Source organism: Coturnix japonica, chromosome 26 (genome assembly GCF_001577835.2).
Source record: "Coturnix japonica isolate 7356 chromosome 26, Coturnix japonica 2.1, whole genome shotgun sequence".
NCBI lineage: Eukaryota > Metazoa > Chordata > Aves > Galliformes > Phasianidae > Coturnix > Coturnix japonica.
Window position 1 is genome coordinate 467,984 of NC_029541.1, and position 9,737 is coordinate 477,720.

Genomic DNA, 9,737 nt, shown 5'->3' on the forward strand with positions numbered 1-9,737 from the left:
GGGGACCCAGTGCCCCATTGCTGCCCCATCACAGCCCTGACCCTGCCACCGTGCACCCAGCGTGCACTTCAAAGTGTGCTGGGATCCACTGCTGTCCCCTCACAACAGCTCCCTGTGTCCCACTGGGGTGGCATTGGACACCCGTGGGGAACGCGCAGCAATGCAACAGGGATATGCAATGCAGTGGGGGTGTGCAATGCAGTGGGGTATGCAATGCAGTGGGAGTGAGCAATGCAATGGAGGAGTGTGTTGCAATGGGGGCATGCAGTACAGTGGATTGCTCCTCATGGACCCGAAGGGTGAATGATACCCCTGGATTATCTCCTCCCTGAGGGAAAGGTTTAAAAAAAACCACCAAGAATATGTATTCATATTTACATAATATGCATAATTATACATTTATATATATATACTTTTTAAATATATATATTAAAAGTGGTGATGCTGCTCTGTAAATGAATGGCAGGAGGGCAGAGTCCAAGGCTCCCACCCGGCACTGGGGGGGGCCCAGTGTAGCCCCAGAGCAGATAACGCTGTGAGTGCCGGGCGCAGGATGCAGAGGGCTGAGTGGGAGTATAAATAACAGCCGCTGCGCGTTCTGGCTGGGGGCCACTTCTAACACAAAGTACATTCCGGTCTGGACGTAACGAACTGTACCAGCCTCTGCCGGGGCGGGCACAGGGGTGGCGGTGCTCCATGCCAGCCACCCCCCACCCCCGACTCGGCCGTGTGCTGTGGGCACTGATGGGGCGGGGATGGGAAGGGCGGGGCGGGAGCAGGACCCCTGGGGTGTGCAGTGCAATGGAGGTGTGCAATGTGCTGCGGGGGTGCGGTGCAGTGCTGCGGGGGGTGCAATGAATGGCGGTGCAGTGCTGTGGGAAGGAGGGCTGGGGGCTGCGCTGAGGCGTGATGTCACGGGGGCGATCGGGGGATTGTGTTGCTGAGGGTGAACTGAGGAGGATTCTGGGGGTGTGTGGTTGGGGGTGATGGTGCAGGTCAAGCTGGGGGCCATATTGGGATGTGATGCAGGGGTTGCCGGCACGGGGGCGACGCTGTGCTGATGCTGGGGGCTGTGATGTGGGGGAGGAGACGTGGACGACGCTGGAGTGCAATGGGGTGGAGCTGGACATTTTGAGGGCAGCGGGAGCCGAGCGGTTTCCACCCCGAAGGTGCAACCCCTGCACCGGGATGGGGGTTTCCTGCCCACCCCCCCCCTCCCCCCTCTGATCTCCCTTTGACCCAGCGCTGCCCGCAATCCCGCGCGGCGGTTTCCCTCACCCCTCTCTGTCCCCCCTCCCCCCTCCGCTACTGCTGAGTCAGGGCTGTTCCCTCCGCCCGGTACATCGCGTCCCCACGCCGGGACTTGGCACCCCGCCCGCCCACACCCGCGGTGCTGCTGCGAGGTCACGAGAGGCCCCGGGCAGCCCCCCCTCCGGGCAGCCCCCCCTCGGGGCAGCCCCCCGCCGGAACCCCTCACGAACCCCCCCGGGAGGCGCTGGGTTACAGTTGGGAACGGCGTTTTTTTAGGAAGAATGCGATGCAGCGCGGTGTGCGCGGGGTGACGTGGCCCTGCTGGGTGTCCTCGTCAGCGCGCTGCACATACGCGCTGCATTGCACTTCACTGCATACACTCTGCATTGCTGTTCATCCTCGCGGGGTGCATCCCCTTTGCATTGCACTCCCTCCTGCATTGAACACCCTCATTGCACTGCACACCCCCAGAGCGCTGCACACCCTCATTGCATCGCACACTCACAGAGCATTGCACACCTTTGCACTGCACACCCCCATTGCATCACCTATGTCAGCAACCCTCAGTATCACACCCTGGCTCAGCTCCCAGCATCACCCCCAGACCCCCCAGTCACAGCTCAGCACCACTTTGGGGAATTCTACCCTACACTGATCCTGGGGAATCCCACTGCAGAGAATCCCCCTCAGCCCAGACCCTTCCCTGTGCTAACGCAATCCCAACCCCCTCCTTCAACATATCCCTCTAATTAATTCCTCCAGTAGCACAAAGCATTCAGTCAGCAGACTGGGGGAATTTGCTGCTTTGGTCCTTCTGGAAATCATCAGTGGCTGCTGCTGGGCTCCTGGGGGGTCTCGGGGCCAACAGCATGGTTTGAGGGGTCCCCAACCACAGCACCCCTATCTGCATCTCCAGGTGACATCCCCCTGTGTTATTAACAGGGCAGTGAAGCATGGGTTGGGGTGTGGTGGGCATAGGACAGGATGGGATGGGAGTGGGATAGGAGATATTTGGGATGGGGGTCTGATGAATGAGAATGCTGTTGGTGTGGAGTGCAGCAGGATGGGGAACACCAGCACCCACACTCTGCTGCTGCCCTGGGGGGGCTGCCCAGGGGCTGCCCCCAGTGTGTCCTTCATTGTGTCCTCCTCCCCCTCCAGCTATGAGGAAAACACCAGAGAAGGAAAACAGGCGGTGACATCGCCCGCTCTGTCCCATGCGAAGGCCAAACGGGAGAGGCTGGGAAAAATCTGCTACAATTGCTTTTGGCACGAGGAACAAAACCAGAGCACTTTTCAAGAACTTTGCTTTTCTGTTGTTCTTTTTTACCTTTTCTTTTCCTTTCTTTTCTTTTCTTTTATTTTTTTTTTCTTTTTTTGGCTTTCTTTTATTTCTTTTTTTTTCTTGAGGTCTTTATCCCTGCAGGGAAAGCTGGAAGAACCATCTCCACACCAACACGGCCCCGAGCTGTGCAGCCCCCACAGAGCTTCAGGCAACCCCCAAAAGGTGTCAGTGCCTGGGGTGGGGGGCCTCATGAGGGCTGCCCTTACAATCAGCCCCATACCCCTCCCCCCCCCCCCGAGCTTTGGGTGCACACAGAAGGACATGGGGTAACCCCAAGGATTCGAGTTTCCCTGCTGTACAGATGAGCCTTCCCCTCCCCCCCCCCCCCCCCCCCCCCCCCCCCCCCCCCCCCCCCCCCCTCCATTCCAAAACTACCCCAGCAGTGGATGTGCACCCAGGGGGGTCACTGAGCCCCCACCCCAGCTGCAATTGGGACATACCACAATGCAACTACCAAAACCAACACATGTATTTCTGCAGCCTTAACCTCACCTCAGGGTGCACTCATGGAGCCCTCCATGGCACCATCAACTCCTATTGGCACCAAAACCAGCTCCAGTGTGCTGTGGCCACTCCCCCCCCCCCCCCCCCCCCTCCAAGTATTCATTGTGCAGCACAGGAAGTAGTGGGGGGCACCCATTGGATGGGTGCTAAAAGCTGCCATTGTGAGAGGGTTACAGTTGGGATTGGGGTAGGGGTTAGGAGGGCTCAGTGCTATCAGGAAGCATTTGCCTACTCCCCAACCCCTTCCCCCAAGAGCAGTTCTTGCTGGGGGTGTTTGGTGGATGAGCACTGGGGGGGTGGCGCCTGGAGGTACCCCTGCACTGCAGTCCCAGCCATTACATGGGATGGAGAGATATAAGGAGCTCCCTGCTGAAATACCACATGAATAACAATAACTGTCACCATAGAAATAATGAGAGAAGAGGTGATGCTTGAAAAAATGGTGGTCCTAATGTTAACAAAAGGCAGTTTCGCTATTATTATTTTGCAAGAAAAGGGGTTAAATAAGAGCGGAGAGAAAGAGAGGTGAAGGCCATGGGGCCAGCAGGAAAGGGGGGGGACAGGGGGAGGAGAGAGGGAGGTTGAGGTTGTACAGAGCAGAACATCCTGTACCCTCATGTTAAAAACAGCACGAGCGGTGGGGGGGGCGATTGGGGGGGGGGGAGGGGACACGACATACACATGCAGCGATGGAGATGCGGGGACGTAACCATATCCCCCTCCCGCCCCTCATGTGGCTTAGGGGAAAACCAGGGGTAGTTCTCAGCTCCAAACAGGATCTGGTGGCCATGGCCATCTACAAAACCATCTCAGCTGGACTGAATAGCCCTCCCAGCACCACTGGTGCCCATGACTCAGGAGGTCCTGGCTGCCAGGACCCACCCCATCCCCATCCCACCTCTAATTATCAGCCCATCCCATCCCATCCCTCCCACCACCAGCCCTGTCTCTGCTGCCCTGTGGACCTACAGCTGCTGCTGTCCTGCATGGACGACCCCAGTAAGGACCCCTGAGCAAGCTGCAGTCCTTGCTGTCAGCCTGGTGCTGTATGAGCTGCTGCTATTGCTAGAGGTGCTACACAAGGGCTGTGTACAGCCACGGGACACTGCAGTGCATGGCAGCACCAACACCTTCTCAATGCACGAGGCTGGCCAAGCTGCTGCTGGCCACATTCTTACAGCCCAAAAAGGAAGTGCAGCTGCAGGCATGCAGGGCCATCCTCAGCCACCACCACCACCATCACTCTGAATGACCGCAGCTTCACCACCACCTTTGAGTTCCCTGCATGCCCCACTGGTGAGACAAGAGCATTTCTTACCAGCGGTGGTGCCAACAGCCAATAAATCCCCACTGCTGCATCCAACCGTTCCCCCGCATCCTCATCTTGATGTGACCCCATTGCTTATTGCCCACCTGTGTCCCAAACCGATAACCCAAACACACCACACACAGAGCACACTAAGCCCTCTCCCTGTGCTGCCCCTTCTGCCCAAAGTAACGGCACGACACAGGGCTCGGTGGGGGATGCTCTTTACTGGGACACACGTCTGTCACCGCGATGCAGAGTCGCGTTTGTCATAGCAGATCCCATAGTCAGTGTTGGTGATGGAGCCCACGATGCTCCAGTCAGCGTCGCAGGACAGGCCACTCTCACAGGGACACTTGTAGTAAACTCCATAGAGGCTCTGTGGGGACAGAGGCTCGGTGAGGCAGCGCCCCTTGGGGCCACTGCTGGGCTGTGAACAGGCGGAGGACGCACAGCACCCACCTTCCGAGAGCAGCCCTGGGTCTCGGCCGCCTTCTGGCTGCACCGTGCCAGGCTCAGCCCAGTGTCCCGCTGGCAGCAGCCGCTCTTGCACTGCGCGCTCTGCACGCACAGCTCTCCAATGTCCTGCAGCAGCAACAGCATCAGCTCACACCCAGAACCCCGCATACACCCGACTGATCCCACACAGTTGCATTCTCTCCTGCTGCCCCACAAACCCGGTGAAGCCCCTCTCCCTCTATCTCTCCATCTGCAAATGAGTTTTTCTCTCTGTCTCGGGGCACCCCGAAACATATGTCGCATGGTGGGGACGTGTGTTCCCCCATTACCAGGTTGAAGATGAGACCCCGCTCATTGGGAGCGCCCAGGGCCAGGGTGACAAGCAGCGCGACGAGCAGCAGGCGGAGAGGCAGCATCATGGTGGGTGCAGGTGGGGTTGGGTGCAGGTGGGTTTGGCTGCTTTATAGCCAGCACCTGCCATGCTCCCTCCTATCGCACCTGGCCTCGTGGCACCGCAGCGTAGCTTCAAGGGCGGCTGTGTGGCACCGTGCTGTCCCCAGGTGTTGCTGTGCCATGTGGCCGCTCCTTCAGCCAAAGCAAATGTCAGATAACGGCACTGCTACCCACGAGGGGATCCACTGCACCCGGAGCATTGGAACTGAGCCTGCAGAGCTGTGGGGACAGCCCTGGGAACGGTGCAGCTTTCAGCACTCAGCAATGATTAATGCCTGCACGGCAGCGGCCTTCTTCAGCAGCCTTTGGTGGCCTTTTTTAATGGCCTTCGGTGGCCATGCAGTGACGCTCAGGCTGGCCATGGCAGTGGCCTCCCCAAATGGCACAAGGACAAAGCCATGTGGTGTCTCTGCATCCTGTCCCCTCCCTGTCTGCACCTCATGCCCCCCACCTGCGGGGCACCAAGGTGACAGTGTAGGAGTAGAGGATTTGGGTTGCACGGTGTGACCCGGGGGGGCCCTGTGGAGAACAGCACACATCCTGTGGTGCACCCCGATGCACGCAGCAAGGATGTGGGGTGCAAATAGGGGCGAGTGGCACCTCCTGGGCATGCAGTGGGGGCACAGAGCACATCCTGGGGACATATATCCCATGGGGGCAGGAGGTGTCCTGGGGACAGTTCCCAGGGGCATGGGCTGCATCCCGGTTGGACCTCTGGGCACAGAGTGCATCTGCAGTGGGAGCACGAGGCTCACCCCAGAGAGGCTTTCATCACTGCGGGGCTCATTCTGGGGCCGCTGGGCACGTCCTGGAGGTGGGCACATCTCAGGGGGAGTCTCAGGCCGGGGGGGTGATCATTCCGAAGGGGATGTAATTCCGCGGGGGAAGGTCTCGTGCTGGGGCACTGAGCTCATCCCGAGGGGGGGGCGGGATCGCAGCTCGGGGGATATCTCACACCGGCTGCCTCATCCCGGGAGGGGTTGTGTTCTCACCGCAGCGGCTCATCCTGGGCCCGGACCCGCGGGCGCAGAGCGCATCCCGGTGGCACCTCCCCGTGGCGCATCCGTCCATCCATCCCCGCGGTACATCCATCCCCGGGGCGGTCCCGGCCCCGCGGCGCTCCCCGCCCCGTACCGCCGCTCTCCGCTCCCCTCTGGCGCTGCGGGTCCCCGGCAGGCGGCGAGTCCCCCCGTTGTCCCCCCCGCCATGCCCAAGCTGCTGCCGGCTCAGGAGGCGGCGCGAATCTACCACACCAACTACGTGCGGAACTCACGGGCCATCGGCGTGCTGTGGGCCATCTTCACCATCTGCTTCGCCATCGTCAACGTGGTGGTCTTCATCCAGCCCTACTGGGTGGGAGACAGCGTCAACACGCCCAAACCCGGTTACTTCGGGCTGTTCTCCTACTGCATCGGCAACGCGCTCACCGGAGAGCTCATCTGTAAGGGAAGCCCCCTGGATTTCGGTACCATCCCCTCCAGCGCCTTCAAAACAGCAATGTTCTTTGTGGGCATCTCCACCTTCCTCATCATCGGCTCAATCCTCTGCTTCAGCCTCTTCTTCTTCTGCAATGCTGCCACTGTCTACAAAGTGTGTGCCTGGATGCAGCTAGCGGCAGGTGAGCTGCGGGGAAAGGCGCTGTGCTATGGGGTGGTGGGCAGAGGGTGGGTGTGGGGTGAGCTCAAGGAACACTGGGACACCACTGTCAGCTGTAGGGTTTGTGTTCTTTCCCCACACCCCCTCCCAGCTCGCCAACACCCGATCTGCTGGTAACCCAATCCAACCCAACCTGAGCAGCTCCTGCATCATTCATGATGTCCCCGCACTCTCCAGGTGACTCTGGGGACAGGCGGCTGCGTGGGTTTGCTCCAGTTCCTAGCTCGAGCTCAAATGAAGATTTAGATAAGAGGCTTTGGGGCAGCTCAGCCCTTCAGGGAGTTGGGCATGGAAGGGCTTTGCTGATGGATTCAGGGCTTTTATGGACATTTTTGTGACCACCGTTCATGAAGCTAAAGTAGGGAAGGTCACAACAAGGGTTGGGCTGTGCTGAACCAAGTGTTTTTGTCCCCTCCAAACCCGTTCCCCAGGCTCTGTCTGCTTTTCCTTTTGCTCTTCTGTGTGGCCAAGGCCTCCTAGTGCCTGACACTGCAGAGCCAGGGAACAGCAGCAGTTCCATCTCTGTGCCTGTTCCATGCTGGGGCCAACCTCCAACAGGGCAGCAGTTCCTTTCCAGCTGCCCTCACCTCCTTGTGCCCCTCCTTTCTGTTGGCTACAGCAAAGCTTCATTAAATGCACATGTGAGTATGTGAGTTATAAGAGATGCTCTGTGCTGTCCCAAGGAGCTCCCCTCGCCTGGGCACAAACCCTCAGCACAGTGCAGAGCGGCTCCCTTCGCTCCATGCACCACAGGTACCTACTCAAGCAACAGCAATGACTCTGAACACAAGGATGCAGAGGCAAAAATGCAACTGGAGGGGCCGGGAGGTGCATTGCCTGGCAGGAAGTGCCCCCAGACAGACAGTGCTGTGTTCCCATGGCACGGCCACGCACATGCAGCAGCACAGCTCCCAGCCCCACTGGAACCACAGCAGCTGAGCAAGCGGCATCAATCTGCTGCCAGCAGTGAGCCAAAAGCCAGCTGTGCACGGAGCAGCAGCAAGGTTGCACAAACACTCCATGTTCCAGCTTTGCTCAAAGGCTGCATCTCCTCAAAGAGAGAACTCTGTTGCGTGCAGTGGTAGGAGAGGAGCAAAGTTGCCCAGGCAATAGTGTGATGGGAGCTGGGGCAGTGGCCTGGGTGGCAGATGGGAAGGCAGTGCTGCACCTTACCTGTGCTGCTCTTTCCACGTGCTGCCTTGTCGTCACACTGTGCTGTCCCTGTGCTGGTCTGTCCATGTGTTCCATCATGCTTATGCTGCATCATCCCAATACTGTTCTCTGTGCTGTTTTATCATCAATTACATTGTCCCCTGCTGCTCTTTCCATGTGCTGTGTCACATCCATTCTGCTTTGTCCCTGTGCTGGATTGTCCCCATACTGCTCTGTCCCTGCTTGCACCTTCCAGCTGTGCCATCACAAAGGGCGCAGAGCCCTCCATGCCACATTGAAACCCCTTTAGCCAGCACCAGCGGTCGATGTGCTCACACTGCCATTCTCCCTTTGCCTCGCAGCCACTGGGCTGATGATTGGGTGCCTCATCTACCCTGACGGCTGGGACTCGAGCGAGGTGAAGCGCATGTGTGGGGACAAGACAGACAAATACACGTTGGGCGCCTGCACAGTGCGCTGGGCCTACATCCTGTGCATCATCGGCATCCTTGACGCCCTCATCCTCTCCTTCTTGGCCTTTGTGTTGGGGAACCGTCAGGACAACCTCCTGCCATCAGACTTTAAAGCGGAAAGCAAAGGTGAGAGCAGCAGGCTGGGTGTGGGAGTGATGGGGGGGACTTAGCACGAGCAATGGGGCCGGGGTGGGGGGGAAAACAAAGCTGGAAAACACACCTGTACCTTCATAACAACCAGTATTAGAACCACGAGCCACTAACACAATGATTTTGTTTTCCAGAGGAGGGCAATGACGGTGCTGATCACTGAGTGCTGCAGTGATCCTGACGTTTCTTGCACGTGCAACACCACCAGCATAGCTGCAGGATTCCTGGTGCTGTATTCACATGGGGTTTGTTTGGGGCCGAATGGGAAACGGGCTTTGCTTTGCCTCCATCTGGGATAACGTAAATCCTTACCAGGCAACAGGAGGCATCAAATGTGATGCTGTGCACCCCTCGGCAACAGCGGCCGCCCTCCTCTTTCCAGGGCTGCCCTGACCTCCTCGCATCGCTTCAGAAGATGCGGCCTTTTCCTTTCGAGTGACTCCTCCTACCTGTATCACCGCCTCTGGACTTTCTATGGCTCTCAGCTCCCACGGGACGTAGCTGTTGTCGGCCATGACTTGAGTCCGCTGGGCAGGTCTGGGGGCTGCGATTCGCCGCCTCTCGGGGTTTGTACATCTTTTGAGGAAACGACTTCTGAATTAAAAGCCGGCGTTTTGGATTGTGTGCTGTCTCCTTCAGGCAGGGGAATCCTCCACCACGACCCAGGCAACGAGAGAACAAAGCTGCCCCTCGACGAGCGGCAGCCGTCGGGCAGCGCTGCAGTACCGCCGTCGTACGGCAGGTGGCGCCACGCACCGGCGCTCCGCAGCGCGCTGCGAAAGGCAGCAGAGATGGCAGAGGGAGGGAAGGGGGACGCGTTGGAATAGCAGCCTGTCCCCATAAAGGGGACATAAAGGGGGCTTCTCCCCCTTTTAAAAATGGGTCACAATACGGACAAAATGTTTTACCAACGCCCAACACCCAGTGAGGCTCAGACTACAGAGCTGCGATTGCACAGCTGTATGGGCTGATGGGCCTGGAGCTGAGA

At 58.7% G+C, this 9,737-nt stretch overlaps 2 protein-coding genes across 5 annotated transcripts; one reads left to right on the forward strand and one right to left on the reverse strand.

Moving 5' to 3' along the window:
• Positions 1 to 4,614: 4,614 nt before the first annotated feature.
• Positions 4,615 to 6,164, reverse strand: CLPS (colipase). Of its 2 annotated transcripts, none has more exons than XM_032449307.1 (3): positions 6,074 to 6,164; positions 4,869 to 4,991; positions 4,615 to 4,785 (listed from the first exon to the last, which is right to left on the reverse strand). In XM_032449307.1, exons 1-3 carry the CDS (start codon positions 6,140 to 6,142, stop codon positions 4,651 to 4,653), a joined length of 327 nt encoding a protein of 108 aa, XP_032305198.1. In that variant the 5' UTR covers positions 6,143 to 6,164; the 3' UTR covers positions 4,615 to 4,650. The 2 variants fall into 2 exon arrangements, with proteins under 2 accessions (XP_032305198.1, XP_015740273.1); XM_015884787.2 differs by lacking the exon at positions 6,074 to 6,164 and adding an exon at positions 5,195 to 5,306.
• A 132-nt stretch (positions 6,165 to 6,296) lies between these two features.
• Positions 6,297 to 9,369, forward strand: LHFPL5 (LHFPL tetraspan subfamily member 5). Of its 3 annotated transcripts, none has more exons than XR_001559519.2 (4): positions 6,297 to 6,936; positions 8,489 to 8,725; positions 8,884 to 8,994; positions 9,132 to 9,369. XR_001559519.2 is itself a non-coding variant. In XM_015884779.2 (3 exons), the coding sequence occupies exons 1-3, from the start codon at positions 6,525 to 6,527 to the stop codon at positions 8,910 to 8,912; spliced, it is 678 nt and encodes a 225-aa protein (XP_015740265.1). In that variant the 5' UTR covers positions 6,297 to 6,524; the 3' UTR covers positions 8,913 to 9,369. The 3 variants fall into 3 exon arrangements, 1 of the variants encoding a protein (XP_015740265.1); XR_001559520.2 differs by having other exon boundaries at positions 8,884 to 8,976; XM_015884779.2 differs by having other exon boundaries at positions 8,884 to 9,369.
• The last annotated feature ends 368 nt before the right edge of the window (positions 9,370 to 9,737 follow it).

Coding starts and splice junctions, on each gene's coding strand:
- CLPS (XM_015884787.2), bottom strand. CDS start 5,284: ATGATGCTGCCTCTCCGCCTGCTGCTCGTCGCGCTGCTTGTCACCCTG. Junction 4,992..5,194: donor GGGGTCTCATCTTCAACCTG/GTAATGGGGGAA, acceptor TTGCTGCTGCAG/GACATTGGAGAGCTGTGCGT. Junction 4,786..4,868: donor CCCAGGGCTGCTCTCGGAAG/GTGGGTGCTGTG, acceptor CTGTCCCCACAG/AGCCTCTATGGAGTTTACTA.
- LHFPL5 (XM_015884779.2), top strand. CDS start 6,525: ATGCCCAAGCTGCTGCCGGCTCAGGAGGCGGCGCGAATCTACCACACC. Junction 6,937..8,488: donor CTGGATGCAGCTAGCGGCAG/GTGAGCTGCGGG, acceptor TTTGCCTCGCAG/CCACTGGGCTGATGATTGGG. Junction 8,726..8,883: donor CTTTAAAGCGGAAAGCAAAG/GTGAGAGCAGCA, acceptor TTTGTTTTCCAG/AGGAGGGCAATGACGGTGCT.